Below are 27,946 nucleotides of genomic sequence, written 5' to 3'. Positions count from 1 at the left end.
TCCAGACATCGGTATTTTTGGAAACCCCCCGAAAGCACGCCAGTGAGTGCGCCAGTGGGTGCAGTTCAGGTCACGCAGACTAGGATAGAAGATCGAGTAGAGGCCCAGAGGCAGGATAGCGCTCTCACTGAGATCGTGAAAGGGAAGTTTCCAGCCTCCTACGAGAGGTTCAGAAATACACTGACCACACATGACGGTGTGGTGTTAAAGGACATCCTTTATGTAGTTCCTGAGCAGGATAGGAACCAATTAATCTGTTTATTCCATGATGGTCATGGACACCAGGGAATCGATCCCGCCACAGCCCACCTCAAGCAGCTTTGTTGGTGGCCAAATCTCAAGGAAGATGTAAACCATTACATTGAGAATTGCCTTATCTGTGCGCAGAACAACCCCGATAGATATGTAAAAAAGGCCCAACTCAGCCACACCCGACCTGTTAACGGCCCCTGGACTAACCTCCAGATTGATTTTATAGGTCCATTGCCCCCTTGCAGGAATGGCTATAAATATGTTCTGGTGGTCATAGACACTTTTACAAAGTGGGTGGAAGCATTTCCAGCCCGCACCAACACCGCGAAAACCACAGCCAAGATCCTAACCCACCACATCTTTACAAGATGGGGACTCCCCCGCAGTATTGAATCGGACCAAGGTTCTCACTTTCCGGGACGGGTCATGCAGAACGTCCTCACGATATTTGGCATTACCCAAAAATTTCACATTGCGTACCACCCACAGTCGAGTGGTATAGTGGAGCGCATGAATCGGACCCTAAAAACCATTCTCTGAAAAATGGTCCAGCAGAACAACACCACTTGGGACTCAGTCCTCCCGTTTGCGCTGATGTTTTTGCGTAACACTGTTTCCACCTCCACAGGTTACACCCCACACACTCTCATGACCGGACGCCCCATGAAAGGGACAGAATACTTGTTAGGTTTAGACATGACCAGCCCCGAAGTAACGGCCCTCACCCATGAGAAAGCCGTTGAGCAATTACTTGCGAATGTAAAGACGGCTCAGTTAGCAGCCGCAGTTAAATTGTGCACCAAAAAGAAACAGAGCAAGGTCTGTTTTGATAAGGCAGTGCATGCAACGGAGTATGATTTCGGACAACAAGTGATGTTGTCTGTATATAATCCCAGCACATTCCTGTCTCCAAAATACTCGGGTCCGTACTCCATCACAGATAACGTAAGCCCATCGGTATATAAAATCAAATACTGCGTGGTTTCATATCAACCAGTTAAAGGCTTTAGGAGCACAGTCAAACCACGCCCACCACGTCATACTTGACGCAGCAAACCGCCCCCCGCCCACAGCCAACGTAACCAGACCAACCCCCACTACGTCCAGCCCAGCCACGGACTCGTCTCGACTCCACCCCCAAAATATACACTCCGCCCCGGAACGCCCACAGACTGCAGCAGCAGAGACAGCGACTGTGACTCGGACGATAGCCACAGCACGCCTCCCTACTATCCCCATACAACCGGACCCACACCCAGCGACTCCGATTTCGACTCCAGTGATCCCTTCATGATCACTTTTCTAAACAAATCCCACCACCAACCACCGAACCACATGGACGACCCCGACTTTGTCCCCACACAACTCGACACAACTCATTGGCACCGTGACAACTCCTACAGACTCGTCCGCAACGACGAAAGCAACCCCAACTCTCACCACGCAGCCCTTTCAGCCTTAATTCACTCCAGAGTTTGGCACCCAGGAGAAGGGGACGACCCCGAGTCTGACTCCCAAGCCGCCAACCCCTTTGCGACCCTGTTCGCAACTGAGGTGTCCACATGATGTTAAAAGGAAACGCTTGGGAAGAAGTGTTGTCCTTCCTGATGGAACCTTCAGGATGTTTTATGTTGTTCGTACGTTTGTTTTGTGTTGTTCGTCCTACAGGAATTTTTTTCCAGCTGCTTGTTCAGCGGTACCAACTTACCTACAGATACCTGGTCAGCAGACCAGACGCTTGTTCAGTGGAACTAGCTTGTCTGCAGACACTTCAGCTCATACCGGTTCGGGTACCAGACGCCCGATCGTAGCTGCTCTTGTGATTCGAGGATAGAATCACTGTCGCAACCCCACCACGATGACTACATTTTTGCCCGTTCTTGTCGGTTGCTCAGGCAGTGGAGAAACGGCGTGAGACCCGCCCTGCCTGGGGACCCCCCCGCTGGTCAAACACGCTCGGGTAGGGGAGATGCGGCATTGGTAGCCGTCCTACCCGGGGACTCCATCCAAATCTTGCCCATCTCGGCCCATACGCACCTCATTTGACATTTTCATTTCAAAATGTTTTATTGTTTTTTAGGCGACCTTTAGGTTGCTGCCATATGCTATTTACATCCTGGAACATTTGCATGGTAAATCAGCACTGGTCCCTCACTGGGAAGTGTGCCGTGTCCTAAAATTTGTTTTTGAAAAAAAAATGAGGGAGTCACACATAGTGACCAATTATAAGGGTATAATTGGCCCCAAAAAGGACAGACACACTAGCACACCGGATATTAAACCAAGGTAGTTACAGATACTATGCTTGTTTTCACAGAACTCCAGAGGCTCCACGACCGGAGAAAACAAAAGAACACAAGAAGGAAAAGGAACGAAGACAGCCATGAGGACTTCTTTCATCGTGCTCAACATCTTTTTTATGAACATTTGGTTGCGCGGAAACGCGGACCCCATTACTCCAAACCTCCCTGCCGTTAATGTTTCACTGCCCCGCAGTACCCAAAGCCCAGTCTCCAGCGACACTGCATCTTCCTGGTGTGACAGGTTCATAACCTCATACTCCATGTCCTATGTGATTGAAGCACTGTTAGCGTTGGCGATACTCTGCTGTGTAGTGCAGACTATGCGCCTCCGCAAATGGAGAAGGAGAGCGTACCGCGCTCGAACCCCGGTATATCGGATCCGATCCCCTATATTCGGTTATGACCAGACCCCCGACCCCCACAACCTATAACACAATAATAAAGAGCATGCACTTGCGTTTTTCTGTAAATAAAAGATGTACAAAACTCGTCATGAACAAAAAATGTATGATCCTGAGCTTGACTGCCAAACCAGGAAAGAGTATATTAAATGTTGTGATTGTTGTTGTATGTTTCAGGAAGATAGGATCATGCAATGTTTAGTGAGCATAGTGCATTTAGGTAAAATTAGAGGTTCCAAGTTTTTTAATTTTGTAAATGCATGCCCCTGCCTGACATAGCGCCCTTAGAATTGTTTAGGTTAAAAAAAATTTTTTGTGCATAGCTAGGGTCAGAGTAGTGGCCATGTAGGAGGTGTCCCCCCCGGTCAGGGAACGGAAAGAACAAATTTATGTGATCCTTCACGCTTCGCGTTAGGATCACAAGGAGGGGATGTAGCCACCTAAAATGGCTGATTCCCGATTAATTTGGCCAAACCCCGATGTAAAATGGCGAACTGAAAAGGCTGATGGGAAAAACAGCCAACAGGGCACAAACGGACAGCTGCAGACAGAACAGTGTATTCGGCTCTGGGGAAGTCGGCCCAGACCGATACCTGCAACCATTAACAGCACATCAACCCAGCCATCTGCTGTTTAATCGGCGATCCCCGGGAACAATTGCAACAAATTAGCAATTGAAAGCCGATCCAGACCTCTCGGCGCCAGCAGTGGCCGAGACAAAGAAAGGTGAACGACCACCCCCTGATCAAGGAATCGGCCCATTATTGGAGCATATCGAACCCAGTGATGGGGACCATGTCCAATCACTTGGGACCAGGGTCAAGGTCCGCCCCGAGAGGCGGGAAGCCCCTGGGAACTATAAAGATAGGGGCCAAGTTCAGATCGACCCTTCTTCGCCTACTCGCAACCTTCGAGACCCTTCGACGAAAGAACAAGTAAGTCTTACTCCAGCGATCGCTACCTGATAGGTGTTCCAGACTATCGACCCGTACCAGCCTTTTTGAATCCCGCAGGCCAGACCCAATTCGATAAGCCATTCGTTTCCCTGACCTGGTGGGCCATCACCAAAGTTAAGTATTTGCCTTTAGTGGTAGGTAATAGTCTAGAGGTAGTATTGTGGAAGTATTTATTGCTGTGTATAATAAATGATCGTTGATTTAACATTTACTAAGCGGTGTGCTGTATTATTAATCATTACTTGAGCTAGAACCACGTGGCGGTATCAGAAAGACACCTGGCGACTCGTGAGCAAAGGTGACAGAATTAGAGCTAATAAAACTAAGGCTAATAAGAGCAACAAGGGTCATCAACCCTGGCGTGGCGGGGGGACCTGCTGGAATTCTTGACGCTTGAAAAGGTCACATTTGAACTGAGGGGAAGGATGGAAGGGTTGTACAATTCATGGGCGTTATTCATTATGCAACTTCGATAATTGGATTACATCGAACATTAGGGGGGGAATGTATGTGTTAATGGTGAATATGGGTGATTCCTTTTTGTAATTTGTTTATGTCGATATGCGGGCTAATGTTTTGGGTTTGGTGCGAGGATGGGATCGTTGTAATTGATATGGGAATTCGCATTGCATTGATTACTGATTATTGTTTATTGTTGGGTGTAAATTTGGGAGAAAATGTGAAAAGGGGGAGAATAAAAATATGTTCTTTTAAAAGTTTGAAAGAGTCTTGATGCTACCGATCTGACAGAGCCTTGGTCAACAATGGCTATCTGGAAGTCTTTTTGGATGGATCTTCGATGAAATACTGACTTTGTTAACTCTCAGTTGTTGCAGCTTCGCAGGCTTCTGGTACAGGCGAGTTCTGAGATGAGAATTTTCTGGCTGACAGTGCACAGCTACGCAATACTGCAGGCAATACAGGGGAAGGGAGAGAGCAAGAGACAGCCTTCCTTCACAGTTTGCTCTTCAGGAATGCGGACACATTGAGTTCAAATAAAACGTTCAGCAAAATCATTTCCCACACAAAGTGCTTTCAGCCAATCGGCAGTATAGCCTGACAACAGCATTTTTTTTTCATAAGTAAGCAAATAACTTATCTCACCCAGGTGTCTTCCTGGTCATCCAGCTTAAGTGAACTTGTAACCTTTTTAAAACAAAAAGCCTTTGGAGAAAGTCCGGATAATTCAGTGTCCATCCGATTTATAAAAAAAAAAAATATGGATTCCTCACAGCGTTCATTGTCTTGTTTACATTCCTAAAATTTGTTCAGAGTTCAGGATATAGTCATGTTAAGAAAGTCAGTCTCATTCTAAACAGAACTGTACTTGCTTAAATGTACCTCAGTTGGACAAGGAGATTAATTGTAATGTTTCACATTTGTGAGCATTTAATCTGCATTTTTGATCATTTTTAGGTTACTGAAATCAGTCCACCACAATCCATTGAAATTTGGAATTGCTGAGGAAAAGCTAAAACCGTTTGAAAAATTACTGTTAAAGCTGGAGGGCCAGTTGCTGGATGGCATGATTTTTCAGGTCAGAGTATATTTGATTATAGCTGGTCACTACAGCAAAATAATGAAGTACATACTAACAAAAGTAAATTTCAGTTAACATTTGATATTCTTAAGCAGCTTGTCATAGCTCACATATGTGGGATGATATGTTCTCATAGTCACTTTTCTATTGAATGTGTTCATTCTGTAGGCCTGTGTTGAACAGCAGTTTGATACGAGGAATGAACCAACCTCAGTCTCAAAAAATAGCACGTTTGCAGAAGAGTTTGCCCACAATATTCGCACTATTTTCACCAATGCAGAATCCAAGCTTGGTAAGATCTTGTTGCACTTCAAACTTTTAGGGCTGGTTTTCATAAAAGTGGAACCAAGCCACCACCGTAGAATTATGCACACGAACCCCTGATCTCTGACTGCACACTATTTAGAACATTGCCTTTAAATTTCTATTGCATTTCCCTATTCCTTCTTCCAAAATTCATCACCTTGCACGTCTGCCTTTTCCGTCAGCCACTCACTCACCTATTCTGCAAGTCTATATCTTGTTACAGTTGATTGGTGTCACCCTAAATGTAAACCACACTTCAAAGCTTATATCGTTGACAAATTTTTAAATTTCATTCTTTCTGCCAATATTGTAGTCATTATTTCATTTTGTTATGGCACCCTGGGCTAGTGTGTGGACACTTCCAGCCCAACAGGCCCTGGAATCCCACCATAAGTGAATTAACCAATTAATTTTGGGTATTTTCCTGAGATCTTTGACCTTTAACTGCTCCAATGAGTTACAGGCACCAGATTTGTAAGTAAAACATTTAAAAAATCTTTATTTATAACCAGAGAAGAGATAAACATATAATGATAAAATAGAACAACTAGAATAATCTAATTATTTTCCTAACCCCGTCCCACCCAGACACACTTATTAAGACAAACGCATGGTGGTGCTGGTAGGAAAGGTTCAAAGTAACATATTAAGAGGCAATTGGTGTTGGCAATTCTGGACAGGCTGAAAATAGATAAGTCCCCGGGGCCTGATGGGATTTATCCTAGGATTCTCTGGGAAGCCAGGGAAGAGATTGCTGAGCCTTTGGCTTTGATTTTTATGTCATTGTTGGCTACAGGAATAGTGCCAGAGGACTGGAGGATAGCAAATGTGGTCCCTTTGTTCAAGAAGGGGAGCAGAGACAACCCAGGCAACTATAGACCGGTGAGCCTCACGTCTGTTGTGGGTAAAGTCTTGGAGGGGATTATAAGAGACAAGATTTATAATCATCTAGATGGGAATAATATGATCAGGGATAGTCAGCATGGCTTTGTGAAGGGTAGGTCATGCCTCACAAACCTCATCGAGTTCTTTGAGAAGGTGACTGAACAGGTAGACGAGGGTAGAGCAGTTGATGTGGTGTATTTGGATTTCAGTAAAGCGTTTGATAAGGTTCCCCACGGTAGGCTATTGCAGAAAATACGGAGGCTGGGGATTGAGGGTGATTTAGAGATGTGGATCAGAAATTGGCTAGCTGAAAGAAGACAGAGGGTGGTGGTTGATGGGAAATGTTCAGAATGGAGTTCAGTTACAAGTGGCGTACCACAAGGATCTGTTCTGGGGCCGTTGCTGTTTGTCATTTTTATAAATGACCTAGAGGAGGGCGCAGAAGGGTGGGTGAGTAAATTTGCAGACAACACTAAAGTCGGTGGTGTTGTCGACAGTGCGGAAGGATGTTGCAGGCTACAGAGGGACATAGATAAGCTGCAGAGCTGGGCTGAGAGGTGGCAAATGGAGTTTAATGTAGAGAAGTGTGAGGTGATTCACTTTGGAAGGAATAACAGGAATGTGGAATATTTGGCTAAGAAGTGTGGATGAGCAGAGGGATCTCGGTGTCCATGTACATAGATCCCTGAAAGTTGCCACCCAGGTTGATAGGGTTGTGAAGAAGGCCTATGGAGTTTTGGCCTTTATTGGTAGAGGGATTGAGTTCCGGAGTCATGAGGTCATGTTGCAGCTGTAGTGATGAGGACTGTCAGAGGATACAGCAGGATTTAGATTGTTTGGAGACTTGGGCGGAGAGATGGCAGATGGAGTTTAATCCGGACAAATGTGAGGTAATGCATTTTGGAAGGTCTAATGTAGGTAGGGAATATACAGTGAATGGTAGAACCCTCAAGAGTATTGAAAGTCAAAGAGATCTAGGAGTACAGGTCCACAGGTCATTGAAAGGGGCAACACAGGTGGAGAAGGTAGTCAAGAAGGCATATGGCATGCTTGCATTCATTGGCCCGGGCATTGAGTATAAGAATTGGCAAGTCATGTTGCAGCTGTATAGAATCTTAGTTAGGACACACTTGGAGTATAGTGTTCAATTCTGGTCGCCACACTACCAGAAGGATGTGGAGGCTTTTGAGAGGGTGCAGAAGAGGTTTACCAGAATGTTGCCTGGTATGGAGGGCATTAGCTATGAGGAGCGGTTGAATAAACTCGGTTTGTTCTCACTGGAACGAAGGAGGTTGAGGGGAGACCTGATAGAGGTCTACAAAATTATGAGGGGCATAGACAGAGTGGATAGTCAGAGGCTTTTCCCCAGGGTAGAGGGGTCAATTACTAGGGGGCATAGGTTTAAGGTGAGAGGGGCAAGGTTTAGAGTAGATGTACGAGGCAAGTTTTTTACGCAGAGGGTAGTGGGTGCCTGGAACCCGCTACCGGAGGAGGTGGTGGAAGCAGGGACGATAGTGACATTTAAGGGGCATCTTGACAAATACGTGAATAGGATGGGAATAGAGGGATATGGACCCAGAAAGTGTAGAAGATTGTAGTTTAGTCGGGCAGCATGGTCGGCACGGGCTTGGAGGGCCGAAGGGCCTGTTCCTGTGCTGTACATTTCTTTGTTTTGTTTTGTCCTGGTCCCCGGGTGAACCACAAACAACTCGCTCTTCTCCATGTTGAGTTTATACCCGGAGAAATCCCCGAACTCCCTGAGGATCCTCATTACCTCCGGCATTCCCCCCACTGGGCACCTCGACCTCCTCAGTGCCATAGCCAGGGGTTCAATCGCCAGCGCGAACAGCAGGGGGGACAAGGGACACCCCTGCCCCGTCCCTCGATGCAACCGAAAGTACTCATTATAGGAAGGACGTGGAAGCTTTGGAACGGGTGCAGAGGAGATTTACCAGGATGTTGCCTGGTATGGAGGGAAAATCTTATGAGGAAAGGCTGATGGACTTGAGGTTGTTTTCGTTGGAGAGAAGAAGGTTAAGAGGAGACTTAATAGAGGCATACAAAATGATCAGGGGGTTAGATAGGGTGGACAGTGAGAGCCTTCTCCCGCAGATGGAAATGGCTAGCACGAGGGGACATAACCTTAAACTGAGGGGTAATAGATATAGGACAGAGGTCAGAGGTAGGTTCTTTACGCAAAGAGTGGTGAGGCCGTGGAATGCCCTGCCTGCAACAGTAGTGAACTCGCCAACATTGAGGGCATTTAAAAGTTTATTGGATAAGCATATGGATGATAATGGCATAGTGTAGGTTAGATGGCTTTTGTTTTTTTGACTTCCCATGTCGGTGCAACATCGTGGGCCGAAGGGCCTGTACTGCGCTGTATCATTCTATGTTCTATAAGAGGCGTGAGATGAATCCTTGCTGCAAAAGTTGTGGTCATTGTTGTCGGCGATCTTCCAAGGATGCAAAGTGTTGAAATTATCAGTTGGTTTGGATCTTCTGAGGTTTGACTTCAGTTAGACCATGCAGGCTGTAGAATCCTCTCTGATTGAATGACCTCCATCAGACTGGCTCTCAGACCCGCTGTGATAATTTTAGAATCCTTCACTTGAGGATTTCAAATAGGTTTCTAACCAACCCCTTCTTCCTGATGGTGGTGCTGGATTGGACCCTCCCACAGGTTGAACTGACTGTAGAGAGAAAGGCTTTTAAACACAGGCCATCAGTTGAAATAAATCCGATTCAGTTCCTCAGCATTTAAATCAGAAGTGGAACGTTCACAGGTTGGGCTGGAGAGTATCAATCACCAGCCTTGCAAACAGAAATTTAAATGTTCACAGACCTGTCTTTCAGTCAGAAGTTAAACCTTCACAGGATTGCTAGAGAGAGTGTCCAGACCTGCTCACCCCAACCGAGGGATCAGAGAGGTAAGAGGTTCCAGCCTATCTAGGAGAGATATTTAACAGCTTTTGCTCAGCTCGTTCTCAGAAATAAAAATGAAAGCCAAAATGGAACCTGCATTCTGTTCCAGAGTTTTCTGAAAGGCTCCAATCGAGAAAAGATGATGTCCTAGAATTTAAGAAGAGGGAATTGGCTGCTAGTCTGGTCAATCAAAATGACTTCACATGACCCAGCCACCTAGCATACAGCACAGAGGGGGGATCCCCTTGGGCCAGTTCAAATAGCAACTTGCAGCGGGGATTTCAGTTCAAAACCTAAAGTCTGTAATTTTAAAACAGCAGCAAGCAAAATTAGCCAGCATACAGTGATTAAAATGGACACACGGGTATAACAAAGGTTCCTTACAATTTTATATGTAATATATATATATATGGCAGAAACTTGGGAGCAGGAGTAGGTCATTTGGCCCTTCAAACCTGCTCTGCCATTCAGTGAGATCTTGGCTGATCTGACTGTGATCTCAACTCCATTTGCATGCCTGCTCCCCTGACTTCCGACTTCCTTGCCTATCAAAAATCTGTCGAGCACAGCCTTGAATAAATTCAATGATTCAGCTTCCACTGCTGTATGGGAAAGAGAAATCCACAAATGAATGACCTTCAGAGAGAAGAAAATTCTCCGCACCTCTGTCTTAAAAGAGAGATTTCTTATTCTTAAATTGTGCCCCCTAGTTCTAGTCTTTACCCTGTGCCCCCCAGTTCTCGTCTTCCCCACGAGTGGTAACATCTTCCTGCTATTTACCCTTCATGTCCCCTCTGTGTGTTTCAATATTATTACCTATAATTCTTCTAAATGCCAGTCGGTATAGGTCCAACCTGTTCAACCGTTCTTCACAGGACAAGCCCTTCACCCTCGGAATGAGTCGAGTAAACCTTTTTTTCAACTGCTAATGCAGTTATATCCTTTTCAAATGAGACCAAAACTTCACACTGTATTTCAGATGTGTTCTCACCAAGGCCCTATACAGCTGCAGTAAAACATTCCCACATTTACATTCCATTGTCCTTGCAATAAATGTCAACATTCTATTTGTCTTCCTAATCACTGGCTTTACCTGCTAACTTTTAATCACTTGTACCGGGACACGCAGGTCCCTCTGTACCCCAGTGTGCTGCAACCTCTACCGCAGTGTGCTGCAACCTCTACCGCAGTGTGCTGCAACCTCTACCACACTGTGCTGTAACCTCTACCACACTGTGCTGCAACCTCTACCACACTGTGCTGCAACCTCTACCACACTGTGCTGCAACCTCTACCACACTGTGCTGCAACCTCTACCACACTGTGCTGCAACCTCTACCACAGTGTGCTGCAACCTCTACCACAGTGTGCTGCAACCTCTACCACAGTGTGCTGCAACCTCTACCACAGTGTGCTGCAACCTCTACCACAGTGTGCTGCAACCTCTACCACAGTGTGCTGCAACCTCTACCACAGTGTGCTGCAACCTCTACCACAGTGTGCTGCAACCTCTACCACAGTGTGCTGCAACCTCTACCACAGTGTGCTGCAACCTCTACCACAGTGTGCTGCAACCTCTACCACAGTGTGCTGCAACCTCTACCACAGTGTGCTGCAACCTCTACCACAGTGTGCTGCAACCTCTACCACAGTGCTGCAACCTCTACCACAGTGTGCTGCAACCTCTACCACAGTGTGCTGCAACCTCTACCACAGTGTGCTGCAACCTCTACCACAGTGTGCTGCAACCTCTACCACAGTGTGCTGCAACCTCTACCACAGTGTGCTGCAACCTCTACCACAGTGTGCTGCAACCTCTACCACAGTGTGCTGCAACCTCTACCACAGTGTGCTGCAACCTCTACCACAGTGTGCTGCAACCTCTACCACAGTGTGCTGCAACCTCTACCACAGTGTGCTGCAACCTCTACCACAGTGTGCTGCAACCTCTACCACAGTGTGCTGCAACCTCTACCACACTGTGCTGTAACCTCTACCACACTGTGCTGCAACCTCTACCACAGTGTGCTGCAACCTCTACCACAGTGTGCTGCAACCTCTACCACAGTGTGCTGCAACCTCTACCACAGTGCTGCAACCTCTACCACACTGTGCTGCAACCTCTACCACACTGTGCTGCAACCTCTACCACACTGTGCTGCAACCTCTACCACACTGTGCTGCAACCTCTACCACAGTGTGCTGCAACCTCTACCACAGTGTGCTGCAACCTCTACCACAGTGTGCTGCAACCTCTACCACACTGTGCTGCAACCTCTACCACACTGTGCTGCAACCTCTACCACACTGTGCTGCAACCTCTACCACACTGTGCTGCAACCTCTACCACACTGTGCTGCAACCTCCACCACACTGTGCTGCAACCTCTACCACACTGTGCTGCAACCTCTACCACACTGTGCTGCAACCTCTACCACACTGTGCTGCAACCTCTACCACAGTGTGCTGCAACCTCTACCACAGTGTGCTGCAACCTCTACCACAGTGTGCTGCAACCTCTACCACACTGTGCTGCAACCTCTACCACACTGTGCTGCAACCTCTACCAGTGTGCTGCAACCTCTACCACAGTGTGCTGCAACCTCTACCACACTATGCTGCAACCTCTACCACAGTGTGCTGCAACCTCTACCACACTGTGCTGCAACCTCTACCACAGTGTGCTGCAACCTCTACCACACTGTGCTGCAACCTCTGCCACACTGTGCTGCAACCTCTGCCACAGTGTGCTGCAACCTCTACCACAGTGTGCTGCAACCTCTACCACAGTGTGCTGCAACCTCTACCACAGTGTGATGCAACCTCTACCAGTGTGCTGCAACCTCTACCACACTGTGCTGCAACCTCTACCACAGTGTGCTGCAACCTCTACCACAGTGTGCTGCAACCTCTACCACACTGTGCTGCAACCTCTACCACACTGTGCTGCAACCTCTACCACACACTGCTGCAACCTCTACCACAGTGTGCTACAATCTCTCTATTTAAATAATAAACCGCTTTTCTATTTTTCTGCCAAAGTGGACGTGTTCACCGTTTCCCACATTATTCTCCACCTGCCACATTTTTGGCCACTCACTTAACCTTTGCAGGCTTCACCTCCTCTTGACAACTTATTTTCTACCTATCTTGGTGTCATCGGCAAATTTAACTACCATACATTTGGTCTCTTCATCCAAATTGTAAATAGTTGAGGCCACAGCACTGATTCCGGTGGAACTCCACTAGTTGCATCTTGCCAACTCGAAAAAGAACCATTTATCTTTATTCTCTGCTTCCCTTAGCTACTGAATCTCTTATCCATGCTAACATGTTATCCCCAAACTGTGCGCTGTTACCTTTAGTGTGGCACCTTATTAAATGTCCTTTGGAAATCGAAGTATACCACATTTATAGCTTCCTCTTTATCCACATTGCGTGTTACTTTCTGAAGGGGAAAGAGTTTTCTGAGAAATTTACTTTGGTTACAATGTAACTTTGGTTACTTTGGTTACAATGATCACATTGTGATCTAAGTATCCTATAAGTATGCATTACCACCTCAATAATGGATTTTAGCACCCCCTCCATGACAAATGTTGGACCAACTGGCCTACAGGTTCCTGCTTTCTGTCCCCATCCTTTGTTGATCAATTAGATTTGCTATTTTCCAATCCCCAGGGACCTTTTCGAATTTAAGGAATTTTGGAAGATTATAACCAACCCTGTGGCCACTTCCTTTAAGACCCTGAGATGCAGGCCATTTGATCCTGCCGGTGTTATAACCTGCCTACTTACGATTGGCTGGGGACTAATGACTATCCCACAATCCTATGGGAGTATGAACTTCCCCAATGAGGGGGGCGGAGAAACTCCTAGTATAAATAAGCTGGCCAGTTCAGGAACCAGCAGGAAGGAGAAGGTAGCAAGGGAAGTTACTGCTACTGTTATGTATATATTATTATAGTAAATAAACGTTATTATTTTGTATCCTTAAAATTCGTGCTGGATTCTTCGTGGCCCTTACAAAACTGACGACGAAGGTAAAAGTGAATAGCTGTCTACACTGCTGAAGCCACCTCCCTGGATTTTTGTTGGATACAGGTTGGAAGTTGTTTTCTATTATACCATGCCTCTGTACGGACGTTTGGATGTTTTTGATGCTGCGCTGGAAAGCTGGAACCAGTACACACAACGGATGCGTTGCTATTTCCGGGCAAACAATATCACTGAAAATGAGCGCCAGGTGGTCATATTGCTCACCGCCTGCGGGCCGCATACGTTTGGGGTGATTAGGAGCCTTACGTACCCAGCTGCGCCGGACACCAAAACGTTTGACGAACTTGTGAATATAGTGGGGCAACACTTTAACCCAACCCCGTCCACGATAGTCCAGCGTTACCGGTTTAATACCGCAAAGAGGACCCCTGGAGAATCCCTTGCCGATTTTTTTTATCCAGGCTACGCGGGATTGCGGAATACTGTGACTATGGTTAGACCTTGTCAGAAATGTTACCCGACCGTTTGGTTTGCGGTATTAACAATGCAGCAACCCAGAGAAAGTTGTTAGCGGAGCCAACATTGACTTTTCAACAGGCAATACAAATAGTCTTGTCCCGAGAGAGCGCAGAGCGAGGAGTACAGGAGCGACAGGGAATGGAAGTGCCTGCCTTGGGGCGCAACCCTTTCCGCCCAAAAACGTTCCCCCGCACTCCTGCGGTACCTTGGGCGAGGCAACGACCGGACCGACGCCAGTGGCCATCGGACATTCCTCCCCGAAGGGAGCCTTCTCCAGAGCAAATGGATGAGGAGCCATGTCCGCGTCAGACTTGTAGGCGCCGACCCCGTCGCGGACGGCGGTCCTGGGGACGCCAGAGGCGCCATCGTTCCGACCGAAACTGGGACCAGCCCAGAGGCCGTACCTTCCATGTGGATGAACCTGTGGCGACCACCCCTGAGGACGTGGAGACGGAGGACGACTGCCTGCAGCTGCATTGTGTGGCAGCTCCCCGTGTGGCCCCCATTAAGGTGACAGTATGGGTCAATGGCCACCCGCTGGAGATGGAGTTGGATACTGGCGCAGCGGTCTCTGTGATCGCCCAGAGGACATTCGACCGCATCAAGCAGGGTATACAGACCCTTACATTAACTGACTCACAGGCCAGGTTGGCCACCTACACGGGGGAACCACTGGACATTGCAGGAACTACAATGACCCCTGTTGTCTATGGACGCCAGGAGGGGCGTTTCCCACTTATCGTAGTGCGTGGCCATGGGCCCAGCCTGTTGGGTCGGGACTGGTTGCGCCATTTGCGGTTGCAATGGCAGCACATCCTCCAAACAGTTTCTGGAGGGTTGACTGAGGTGCTAGGACGATACCCAGAGGTATTCCAGCCTGGTTTGGGGAAAATAAAAGGGGCCGTAGCCCGTATCCAAGTTGAACCAGGAGCCACGCCGCGCTATTTCCGGGCGCGCCCAGTGCCTTACGCTTTGCTCGAGAAGGTAGAAGGGGAGCTCACTCGTTTGGAGAGTTTGGGTATTATCAGGCCCGTCCGTTTTGCTGACTGGGCAGCACCAATTGTACCAGTAACGAAGCCAGATGCCACAGTTCGCTTGTGTGGCGACTATAAACTTACAGTGAATACAGTTTCCCGACTCGACCGATACCCAATGCCTCGCATAGAGGATCTCTACGCGAAACTTGCAGGTGGACTCTCATTCACAAAATTAGATATGAGTCACGCCTACCTGCAGTTGGAGCTGGACCCTGCCTCCCGACCATATGTAACAACACACACCGGGGCCTGTATGAATATACACGGTTGCCCTTTGGAGTATCCTCTGCCTGCGCAATTTTTCAACGTGTTATGGAGGGCATTTTGAGAGGTTTACCACGTGTGGCTGTCTACCTAGATGACGTGTTGATTACAGGGACGTCGGAGCAAGAGCATTCGGAAAATCTGGAGGCTGTCCTTAGACGCCTTTCGGAGGCTGGAGTCCGTTTACGTCACACAAAGTGTGTATTTCAGGCAAAAGAAGTAGTCTACCTAGGTTATCGTCTACCTAGGTTATCGGGTGGACCGCAAGGGTCTGCACCCCGTCGCAGAGAAGGTGCGCGCAATTCAACATGCCCCCACCCCGACTGACACTTCGCATCTTCGTTCTTTCCTCGGTCTCGTAAACTATTACGGGAAGTTCCTCCCCAATCTGGCAACTACGCTGGCCCCCTTGCACCTGCTGCAAAAGAAAAATCACACCTGGGTTTGGGGTCAGCCGCAAGAAACCGCTTTCCGACGGGTAAAGCAACAATTGTCGTCGTCTGGGTTACTAACCCACTATGATCCGGGTAAGCCTTTGCTCGTCACAAGTGATGCATCCCCGTATGGTATTGGGGCCGTCCTGTCCCACAAGATGGAGAACGGGGCCGAGCGACCGATAGCTTTCGCCTCCCGCACATTGACTGCAGCGGAGAAAAAGTACGTGCAGATCGAGAAGGAGGGCCTGGCAGTGGTTTTTGCGGTGAAATGCTTCCACCAGTATATGTACGGCCGCCATTTCACTATCGTGACTGATCATAAGCCCCTGCTGGGACTCTTCAGAGAGGTTAAGCCAATACCGCCCATTGCTTCTGCACGGATCCAGCGCTGGGCTTTGTTGCTTGCTGCATATGAGTATTCTCTGGAGCACAAACCAGGTACGCAGATAGCAAATGCTGACTCACTGAGCCGATTGCCTTTATCGACCGGCCCCATGTCGACCCCCACGACCGGTGAGGTGGTTGCAACCCTACATTTTATGGACACCTTGCCTGTCACGGCATCACAGATCCTTGAGTGGACCCAGAAGGAGCCAGTCTTGTCAAAAGGTTCGGCACATAGTCCTGTATGGTGGGCAGCATAGACAGCTCCCAGGCGAGTTGCGGGCACTTTCCTCCAAGCTGTCAGAGTTCAGCGTGGAAGACGGCATCCTCTTGTGGGGGATGCGTGTGATTGTCCCGGAAAAAGGCCAGGAGCTTATATTATCAGACTTGCACAATGGGCATCCGGGCGTGACCAAGATGAAAATGTTGGCCCGGAGTTATGTCTGGTGGCCAGGCCTCGACACCGACATTGAGAAGGTGGCCCAAAACTGCTCCATTTGCCAGGAGCATCAGAAGCTTCCGCCGGCCGCGCCCCTACATCACTGGGAATGGCCAGGGCGGCCTTGGGCACGTACATGCAGATTTCGCAGGCCCTTTTCAGGGATCCATGTTCCTTCTACTAATTGACGCCCAGCCCAAATGGTTGGAGGTGCATACGATGCAGGGGACAACGTCCTGCGCAACAATTGAAAAGATACGTTTATCATTTAGTACGCATGGCCTCCCCGAGGTGCTGGTCACGGATAATGGCACTCCATTCACGAGTGAGGAGTTTGCTAGGTTTACAAAGATGAACGGTATCCGCCATATCTGCACTGCCCCTTACCACCCGGCTTCAAATGGGTTGGCAGAGCGTGCAGTGCAAACATTCAAAAGAGGCCGAAAGAAGCAGTCTTCCGGATCAGTGGACACGAGACTGGCTCGCTTTTTGTTTGCGTACAGGACCACCCCCCATGCAGTGACTGGGGTAGCTCCCGCAGAACTCCGAATGGGCCGAAGACTTCGCACCCGCCTTAGTATGGTCTTCCCGGACATGGGCGCAAAAGAACGCCGCACACAAGAACGGCAGGGACAGGGGTTGTCTCGGCATCGTCCGATTCGGCACTTTGCGCCCGGTGACCCAGTATTCGTGCGGAATTTTGCTGGTGATGCCCAATGGGTTCCTGGTGTAATCTTTCGCCAAACGGGCCCTATATCTTACCAAGTGCAAGCCCAGGGTCGTCGCCAGCGAAAACATGTAGACCGCGTCCGGTCCAGAAGATCATCCCCTCAAAAGATTCCCCGTCCCCGGAGCTCATTTCAACAGCCGCAAAGACCAGAGACAAGGGAAGGTAGTCCTCAAAATCTTCCACTGGTGCCTCACTCGAAGCCTGCGCAGGTCGTTACGGGACCGAATGGCGATAGAGACGCTGACATGACGGAGGCAGCAGACTCTGACTCCGAGATGGAGACACAGGATGCATCAGAGGGGGAATCCTCGGGTCCACAGGCCGTGGATGTACAACCGCGCCGTTCATCACGGAAGCGGCGGTCTCCGTCTCGTTACACGCCGCCTGATCCAGCGCCGCGTGCAAATGGCGTCCGGCCTGCGGCCAAACGAGTTCGACGCCTTCCTTCGCCAGGGTCTTCGGTGGATTCCTTGGACTTTGGGGGGGAGGGATGTTATAACCTGCCTACTTACGATTGGCTGGGGTCTAATGACTATCCCACAATCCTGTGGGAGTATGAACTTCCCCAATGAGGGGGGCGGAGAAACTCCTAGTATAAATAAGCTAGCCAGTTCACGAACCAGCAGGAAGGAGAAGGTAGCAAGGGAAGTTACTGCTACTGTTATGTATATATTATTATAGTAAATAAACGTCATTACTTTGTATCCTTAAAACTCGTGCTGGATTCTTCGTGGCCCTTACAAAAGCCGGCTTGTCAGCTTTTGAGTCCAATAGTTTTCCCAGCACCTTTTTCGCTCGTAATGGTGATTGTTTCCACAAATTCACCTTTTGATTTTCAACTTGGGGATGTTTTCTAACAGGGGATACAGACACATAATATCTGTTCAACACCTCTACTATCTTGTTGTTTTATATCCTCCATTTTTCACACACCCTCTCTTGAGGACCAACACTAGTTTGAGTTGCGCTTTTCCTATTTCAATATTTGTAGAAACTTTTACTATCTGGTTTTATATAAATAACTAGCTTTCTCTCATCTTCAATTTTCTCCCTTTTGTTCGAGTCATTTTTTGCCCGGTTTAAAAATCTGATCAATCTTCCGACCTACCACTAAACGTTACAAATTTGTGCAGTGTTTCTTTCAGTTTTATACTATGCTTAACTTTATTCAGCCACGGATAATGCATCCTTTTCAAAGAGTCTTTCTTTCTTACTGGGATAAATCTTCGCTTCGAGTTATTAAATATCTCTTTAAAAGTCTGCCACTCATCTCTACTGCCCTACCTTTTAAACTAGTTTTCCATTTCACTGGTTTCATAACCTTATAATTAACTTTATTCAGGTTTAAGACACTCTAATTAGATCCACACTTCTCCAGTTCAAACTAAACATAAAATTCTGTTATGTTGTGATTGCTGTGCCTAAAGTCTCCTTTAGCATGAAGTTATTGATTAATTATGTCTCATTGCTTATTACCAGGACCAATATAGCCTGCTCCCTGGTTGGCCATACAACAAACTTCTCTAAGAAATTATCCTGCATTCATTTGGTCATGTCCTCATGGGAGGTGAGGGATGCCGTTAGTGTCCCTGCTGATTTTACCTGCAGGAAGTGCAGCCATCTCCAGCTCCTCCAAGACCGAGTTAGGGAACTGGAGCTGGAGTTGGATGAACTTCGGATCATTCGGGAGGCAGAGGGGGTCATAGATAGCAGCTTCAGGGAATTAGTTACACCAAAGATTGGAGATAGATGGGTAACTGTAAGAGGGACTGGGAAGAAGCAGTCAGTGCAGGGATCCCCTGCGGTCGTTCCCCTGAGTAACAAGTATACCGCTTTGGATACTTGTGGGGGGGGGACTTACCAGGGGTAAGCCATGGGGTACGGGCCTCTGGCACGGAGTCTGTCCCTGTTGCTCAGAAGGGAAGGGGGGAGAGGAGCAGAGCATTAGTAATTGGGGACTCGATAGTCAGGCACAGATAGGAGATTTTGTGGGAGCGAGAGAGACTCACGTTTGGTATGTTGCCCCCCAGGTGCAAGGGTACGTGATGTCTTGGATCGTGTTTTCCCCCTTAAGGGGGAGGGGGAGCAGCCCCAAGTCGTGGTCCACATTGGCACTAACGACATAGGTAGAAAAGGATGTCAGGCAGGCTTTCAGGGAGCTAGGATGGAAGCTCAGAACGAGAACGAACAGAGTTATTATCTCTGGGTTGTTGCCCGTGCCACGTGATAATGAGATGAGGAATAGGGAGAGAGAGCAATTGGATGGTGCAGGCGGGAGGGATTCAGATTTCTGGATAACTGGGGCTCTTTCTGGGGAAGGTGGGACCTCTACAGACAGGATGGTCTACATCTGAACCTGAGGGGCACAAATATCCTGGGGGGGAGATTTGTTAGTGCTCTTTGGGGGGGTTTAAACCAATGCAGCAGGGGCATGGGAACCTGGATTGTCGTTTTAGGGTACGGGAGAATGAGAGTATAGAGTCAGGAGCACAGATTTGACGTCGCAGGAGGGGGCCAGTGTTCAGGTAGGTGGTTTGAAGTGTGTCTACTTCAATGCCAGGAGTATACAAAATAAGGTAGGGGAACTGGTAGCATGGGTTGGTACCTGGGACTTCGATGTTGTGGCCATTTCGGAGACATGGATAGAGCAGGGACAGGAATGGATGTTTCAGGTTCCGGGGTTTAGGTGTTTTAGTAAGCTCAGAGAAGGAGGCAAAAGAGGGGGAGGTGTGGCGCTGCTAGTCAAGAGCAGTATTACGGTGGCGGAGAGGATGCTAGATGGGGACTCTTCTTCCGGGGTAGTATGGGCTGAGGTTAGAAACAGGAAACGAGAGGTCACCCTGTTGGGAGTTTTCTATAGGCCTCCAAATAGTTCTAGGGATGTAGAGGAAAGGATGGCGAAGATGATTCTGGATAAGAGCGAAAGTAACAGGGTAGTTATTATGGGAGACTTTAACTTTCCAAATATTGACTGGAAAAGATATAGTTCAAGTACATTAGATGGGTCGTTTTTTGTACAATGTGTGCAGGAGGGTTTCCTGACACAATATGTTGACAGGCCAACAAGAGGCGAGGCCACTTTGGATTTGATTTTGGGTAATGAACCAGGCCAGGTGTTGGATTTGGAGGTAGGTGAGCACTATGGGGACAGTGACCACAATTCGGTGACGTTTACGTTAGTGATGGAAAGGGATAAGTATACACCGCAGGGCAAGAGTTACAGCTGGGGGAAGGGCAATTATGATGCCATTAGACATGACTTGGGGGGGATAGGTTGGAGAAGTAGGCTGCAAGTGTTGGGCACACTGGATAAGTGGAGCTTGTTCAAGGAACAACTACTGCGTGTTCTTGATAAGTACCTACCGGTCAGGCAGGGAGGAAGGCGTCGAGCGAGGGACCGTGGTTTACCAAAGAAGTGGAATCTCTTGTTAAGAGGAAGAAGGAGGCCTATGTGAAGATGAGGTGTGAAGTTTCAGTTGGGGCGATGGATAGTTACAAGGTAGCGAGGAAGGATCTCAAGAGAGAGCTTAGACGAGCAAGGAGGGGACATGAGAAGTATTTGGCAGGTAGGATCAAGGAAAACCCAAAAGCTTTCTATAGGTATGTCAGGAATAAAAGAATGAATAGGGTAAGAGTAGGGCCAGTCAAGGACAGGGATGGGAAGTTGTGTGTGGAGTCTGAAGAGATAGGCGAGATACTAAATGAATATTTTTCGTCAGTATTCACTCAGGAAAAAGATAACGTTGTGGAGGAGAATGCTGAGACCCAGGCTATTAGAATAGATGGCATTGAGGTACGTAGGGAAGAGGTGTTGGCAATTCTGGACAGGCTGAAAATAGATAAGTCCCCGGGGCCTGATGGGATTTATCCTAGGATTCTCTGGGAAGCCAGGGAAGAGATTGCTGGGCCTTTGGCTTTGATTTTTATGTCATCATTGGCTACAGGAATAGTGCCAGAGGACTGGAGGATAGCAAATGTGGTCCCTTTGTTCAAAAAGGGGAGTAGAGACAACCCCGGCAACTATAGACCGGTGAGCCTCACGTCTGTTGTGGGTAAAGTCTTGGAGGGGATTATAAGAGACAAGATTTATAATCATCTAGATAGGAATAATATGATCAGGGATAGTCAGCATGGCTTTGTGAAGGGTAGGTCATGCCTCACAAACCTTATCGAGTTCTTTGAGAAGGTGACTGAACAGGTAGGCGAGGGTAGAGCAGTTGATGTGGTGTATATGGATTTCAGTAAAGCGTTTGATAAGGTTCCCACGGTAGGCTATTGCAGAAAATACGGAGGCTGGGGATTGAGGGTGATTTAGAGATGTGGATCAGAAATTGGCTAGCTGAAAGAAGACAGGGGGTGGTGGTTGATGGGAAATGTTCAGAATGGAGTTCAGTTACAAGTGGCGTACCACAAGGATCTGTTCTGGGGCCGTTGCTGTTTGTCATTTTTATCAATGGCCTTGAGGAGGGCGCAGAAGGGTGGGTGAGTAAATTTGAAGACGACACTAAAGTCGGTGGTGTTGTCGACAGTGCGGAAGGATGAAGCAGGTTACAGAGGGACATAGATGAGCTGCAGAGCTGGGCTGAGAGGTGGCAAATGGAGTTTAATGTAGAGAAGTGTGAGGTGATTCACTTTGGAAGGAATAACTGGAATGCGGAATATTTGGCTAATGATAAAGTTCTTGAAAGTGTGGATGAGCAGAGGGATCTAGGTGTCCATGTACATAGATCCCTGAAAGTTGCCACCCAGGTTGATAGGGTTGTGAAGAAGGCCTATGGAGTGTTGGCCTTTATTGGTAGAGGGATTGAGTTCCGGAGTCAGGAGGTCATGTTGCAGCTGTACAAAACTCTGGTACGGCCGCATTTGGAGTATTGCGTGCAGTTCTGGCCACCGCATTATAGGAAGGACGTGGAGGCTTTGGAGCAGTTGCAGAGGAGATTTACCAGGATGTTGCCTGGTCTGGAGGGAAAATCTTATGAGGAAAGGCTGATAGACTTGAGGTTGTTTTCGTGAGAGAGAAGAAGGTTAAGAGGAGACTTAATAGAGGCATACAAAATGATCAGGGGGTTAGATAGGGTGGACAGTGAGAGCCTTCTCCCGCGGATGGAAATGGCTAGCACGAGGGGACATAGCTTTAAACTGAGGGGTAATAGATATAGGACAGAGGTCAGAGGTAGGTTCTTTACGCAAAGAGTGGTGAGGCTGTGGAATGCCCTACCTGCAACAGTAGTGAACTCGCCAACATTGAGGGCATTTAAAAGTTTATTGGATAAGCATATGGATGATAATGGCATAGTGTAGGTTAGATGGCTTTTGTTTCGGTGTAACATCGTGGGCCGAAGGGCCTGTACTGCGCTGTATCGTTCTATGTTCATCCTAAACTGATTTTCAACCCAAATTTTGCTAATCTGATTCTTCCAATCTACACGTCGATAAAGTTACTCATGATTCTTGCTGTATACTCTTGCTCTGCAGTATATCTACCGTTCCTATTTCTTATTCCCTATTGTGTGGAACATTTACTATCTTACAATCCTTCAGTACTTCTCCAATATCTGTAGAAACTTTTACTATCTGGTTTTAAATTAATAACTTAACTTTTTCTCGTCCTCTATTTTCTCCCTTATTTGTAGTCATTTTTTTGCCCGTTTTAAAAATCTGATCAATCTTGTGACCTACCACTAAACATTACAAATTTGTTCAGTGGGGAAGATTGGAAGCTTATGGCAAGCCTATCTCCACCCTTAGCCTGGGATGCAAGCCATTGGATCAGGAAACTTCCACATCTAAGCATAGCCAACTTTTTCAGTATGTCCTATCATTTCACTGCCATTTAATTTTCACTCCATCCATTATCTTTTCTATCTTTTCCTCCACCAATCTTTTGTCAGCATCCTCTTCCTCATTGATATGAAGTATTTTAAAAATATTCTAGCCTTGCTCTGCTCTTCTAGGCATATATAACTTTCTTTGTCTCTAATTGGCCTCTTATTGTTTGCTGTTTACATGCTGGTACAAAATATTTTGGTTTCCTTTTATGTTCACTATCATTCTATCCTCTACTATCTGTTTTCCCAACTTATTTTCCCCTTCACTCCCTCTCTCAACTTATTGTAATTGGTCTGTCTCCCGCTTGAAGGTTTCACCTGGCATGCATCAAACAAACTTATTTTGTTGCATCATATTCTCTATCTCCCTCGAGGATCCCTGGCTTTGGTCCACTTGCCTTTCTCTCTTATTGGAATGTGTTGAGTCTGTACCTGAAGTGTCTCCTTAAAGCTTACTCATTGATCTGTTATAGTTTTTACTGCCAAACCTGAGTTCCATTTTGCTCTGGCTAGTGCCCCTCTCATCCCAAAGAAGTTAGCCCACTTTCAAATTAGAAGTTCTACTTCAAATTGTTCCTTGCTCTTCTCCGTTACTCACCTCAGCCTTACGAAAGGAAAATCACTCTTGCCCAAGTGTTGCCCCATGAGCACTTGGTCTACTGGCCCACCTCATTCCCCAGCACAAGATTCGCTGATGCCTCCTTCCTAGTTGTATTGGTGAAGGACATCTGAAACACATTTCTGAAATCTGCACCACTACTTTTAGCACAGAAATAGGCCATTCGGCCCATTGTGTCTCCAAATGAGCAATTCACTGAGTGCCATTCCCTTGTCAACTTCCTGTAACCCTGCACATTATTCTTTTTGAAAAAACAGTCTAATTCCCTGTTGAATGGTTCGATTGAACTTGCCTCCACCACACTCTCATACAATGTAGTCCCAGACCGTTGCCACTCGCTGAGTCAAAAGGTTTTCTCCTATCGCTTTTACTATTTTTACCAATTACTTTAAATCTGTGCCCTTTTATTCTCTATTCTTTTGTGAGTGGGTGCAGTTTTTTCTGACCCTCATGATTTTGAACACCCCTATCAAATCTCCTCTCACCGTCTCTCCTCAAAGGAAAACAGTCCCAACTTCATAGAATCCCTACAGTGCTGAAGGAGTCCATTTGGTCCATCAGTCTGCACTGACCCTCTGAAAGAGAACCCTACTTAAGTCCACTCCCTGCTCTATCCACCTATCCCGCATATCTTTGGACTGTGGGAGGAAACCAGAGCACCCGGAGCAATCCCATGCAGACAGGGGGGTGAATGTGCAAACTCCACACAGTCACTCAAGGCCAGAATTGAACCCGGGACTGGCGCTGTGAGGCAGCGGTGCTAACCAACATGCCACCCCACATCTCCAATCTATCTTCATAACTGAAGTTGTCACTGGACTAGTAATCCAGATTTCCAGGTAATGCTCTGGGAACCTGGGTTTGAATCCTTCTATGGCAGATTAAATTTGAATTCAATAAAAATTTGAAATTAATAGTCTAATGATGACCATTAATCCGTTGACGATTGTTGTAAACCCATCTGGTTCACTAATGTCCTTTAAGGAAGTAATCTACTGTCATTACTTGGTCTGGCCTATATATGACTCCAGAACCACAGAAACGTGGTTGACTCTTGTAAATGCTGGGCTAGCCAGCGATGTCCGCATCACATGAACAAATTTTAAAAATGAGCAAAAGCTGTGCCTCCTTCCTTGGACTGAAAACGTACTGCTGAAGAAGATTTTCCTGAACACACACTGCAAACCTTCCCCTCTCTACGCTTTACACTGCTACTACCCCGTTCTATTTTTGGATAATTAAGTCACCAATCTCATTCAGCAGTTTGTGCCTTGCACATATGCATTCTCAACCTGTCTTTGTATTCCTCATAGTCAAAGTCCTTCTGCTTAATATGGTGCTACTTTTTTCTCTTCTATCAAGGGGCCGGTTTAGCTCAGTGGGCTAGACAGCTGGTTTGTAATGCAGAACAAGGCCAGCAGCGTGGGTTCAATTCCCGTACCGGCTTACCCGAATAGGCGCCGGGATGTGGCGACTAGGGGCTTTTCACAGTAACTTCATACTTGTGACAATAAAAGATTATTATTGGGGCAGCACGGTAGCATTGTAGCACAATTGCTTCACAGCTCCAGGGTCCCAGGTTTGATTCCCGGCTTGGGTCACTGTCTGTGCGGAGTCTGCACATTCTCCCCGTGTGCGTGGGTTTCCTCTGGGTGCTCCGGTTTTCTCCCACAGTCCAAAGATGTGCGGGTTAGGTGGATTGGCCATGCTAAATTTCCCATAGTGTCCAAAAATTGCCCTTCGTGTTGGGTGGGTTATGGGGATAGGGTGGAGGTGTTGACCTTGGGTAGGGTGCTCTTTCCAAGAGCCGGTGCAGACTCGATGGGCCAAGTGGCCTCCTTCTGCACTGTAAAAATTCTATGGTTCTATGGTACAAACACTCACTCCTTTATGCACCTCCCCCCCTCTTCTACACCTATATTGCTGGTGTCCACATTGCTGTCAATTTAATTCAAACCTTCCCGAACCACACTAGTGAATCTTTCTGTGAAGACATTGGTCCTAGTTCCCTTGACCTGCAACTCGCCCCTTTTGAATTCATTCCCTCCTTCCCCAGAAGTGGTCCCAATGCTCGAGGAATCTGAGGCCCTTCCCCGTGCACCATTCATCAAGCCAGGAATTGATCCTCCCTAATATCCTATTTCCACTCTTATCAGCATGTGGTTATATCCCATTTACTATCCTAGGCTCTATCTGCCTAAGGTGTGGCCACCTCCTAATCATACGATTCAGGAAACCTGCCGTCTCCCTGGTGCTCCACAGTGCTTCAAGCTGTTCCTCATGCATTTATTACCTGATCATTCTGATGCTGTCCTGGCCAAGCTCCCACCTTGTAACTTCTATAAACCTGACCTCATCCAAATCTCTCCCAAATAGTCCTGTCTGCCCATCACCTCTGTGCTCGCTCGTCCAACAACACCTCAATTTTATAATTCCGATCATGTTTCCAACTCCCTTATAGATAGATTAATGCCTCATTACATCCTAATTTCTGAAACCTCCAAGATCTCTCTCTGCCTTTCAGCGAATCCTAGATTCTGATCATTCTACCAGCTGGCTGGGCCGTTAATATGCAAATTCCCTAAACCTCTTCACCTACCGCTCGACTTCTCCCTCCTTTCAAATCCTCCTAAAAATATGACTTTTTGAACAAGCTATTGGTCACCCGTACTAATACCTCTTTGTGGTAGTATGCATTAGGGGTCATGTGGGACTGTGAAGCCGTGATGTCATTGGCTGACAGATCCCGGGTCCTGGTTGGCTGTTGATCTCTAGCTCCGCCCTGAAGGCGGAGTATAAGAACCAGGAGTTCTCCCCCGCAGGCCAGTCTGTTGCTGAACTGCGGGGAACAAGTCACGCTGAATAAAGCCTCATCGACTTCATCTCTATTCGTCTCTCGTGCGTCTTTGTGCGCTACAATTTATTAAGCGTGCTTAAAGGACTATGGAGCTCAGGATCGTCCCGGTATGCCTGAGGATCAGCCCCCACGCAGTGAACTCAGCAGCAGTTTTTAAACACTGGCAGACTTGTTTCGAAGCCTACCTCAGAACGGCCCCCGGCCGGGTCACAGAAGACCAGAAACTACAGGTCCTGCACTCGAGGGTAAGCCCGGAAATTTACCCTCTCATAGAAGACGCAGAGGATTTCCAGACGGCGTTCGCAGCACAAAAGAGCATCTATGTTCGCCCAGTGAACCAGATCTACGCACGCTACCAACTCGCAATGAGACGGCAAAGTCCCGGAGAATCGCTAGACGAATTCTACGCCGCGCTGCTAATTTTGGGACGGGCCTGCAGCTGCCCGCCGGTAAACGCGATTGAACACACGGACATGTTAATTCGCGATGCGTTTGTGGCAGGTATGAACTCTCCCCAAATCCGCCAAAGACTTTTAGAAAAAGAGTCGCTAGGACTCTCAGAGGCACGGGCCCTTGCAGCCTCCCTAGATGTGGCCGCGCGAAACGCCCGCGCCTACGGCCCCGACCGCGCGGCAGCCCCTTGGGCTCCGTGGACCCCCGTCGCGACAAACCCCCCCCCCCCCCACAGGCTTGCGCGGTTCAGACGCCAAGTCGTCCCGGGGGGGCCCGCTGCTATTTCTGCGGCCAGGCGAAACACCCCCGGCAGCGCTGCCCGGCCCGCGCAGCGATTTGCAAGAGCTGCGGGAAAAAGGGCCATTTCGCGGCTGTGTGCCGGTCCTGGGGGGTCGCCGCTGTCCCCGGAGAAGAAGGAGTCCTGCGCGTTTCAAACGCTCCCCAACCCCCCAGCGCCCCATGTGCGACCCGCAGGCGCAGCCATTTTGGGTCCCGGCCACCGCTGTCCCCGGAGAAGAAGGAGTCCTGCGCATTTCAAACGCTCCCCAACCCCCCCAGCGCCCCATGTGCGACCCGCAGGTGCCGCCATTTTGGGTCCCGGCCACCACGAGGGGAGGAGGGGCGCCGCCATGTTGGGACCCCCCAGCCCTGTGCGACGCATGGGGGCGGCCATTTTGTCCACCCCCGCCGCCATCTTGTGACCCCCCCCCAGCCATGTGCAATGCATGGGGGCGGCCATTTTGTTCACCCCCGCCGCCATCTTGGACGGCAACAATGGACCCCAGCATCGACGGCTCCACGGGGTTCGAGGA

The 27,946-nt window shown here is 48.1% G+C and overlaps 1 protein-coding gene across 8 annotated transcripts in view; it reads left to right on the top strand.

The window, feature by feature from the left end:
- washc4 (WASH complex subunit 4) overlaps nucleotides 1–27,946 on the top strand; it is a 425,031-nt gene that overhangs the window by 189,675 nt on the left and 207,410 nt on the right. For all 8 annotated transcript variants that reach the window (XM_072471956.1, XM_072471955.1, XM_072471953.1 and 5 more), the window contains 2 exons: nucleotides 5,329–5,449; nucleotides 5,621–5,744. In XM_072471956.1, the coding sequence (XP_072328057.1) occupies nucleotides 5,329–5,449; nucleotides 5,621–5,744 (245 nt within the window). The remainder of the gene's footprint in view (nucleotides 1–5,328; nucleotides 5,450–5,620; nucleotides 5,745–27,946) is intronic.

The sequence above is a fragment of the Scyliorhinus torazame genome, chromosome 13, assembly GCF_047496885.1.
Source record: "Scyliorhinus torazame isolate Kashiwa2021f chromosome 13, sScyTor2.1, whole genome shotgun sequence".
Lineage (NCBI taxonomy): Eukaryota > Metazoa > Chordata > Chondrichthyes > Carcharhiniformes > Scyliorhinidae > Scyliorhinus > Scyliorhinus torazame.
Note: the sequence above shows the minus strand (reverse complement) of the source record. Positions and strands in the feature narration are given on the sequence as shown.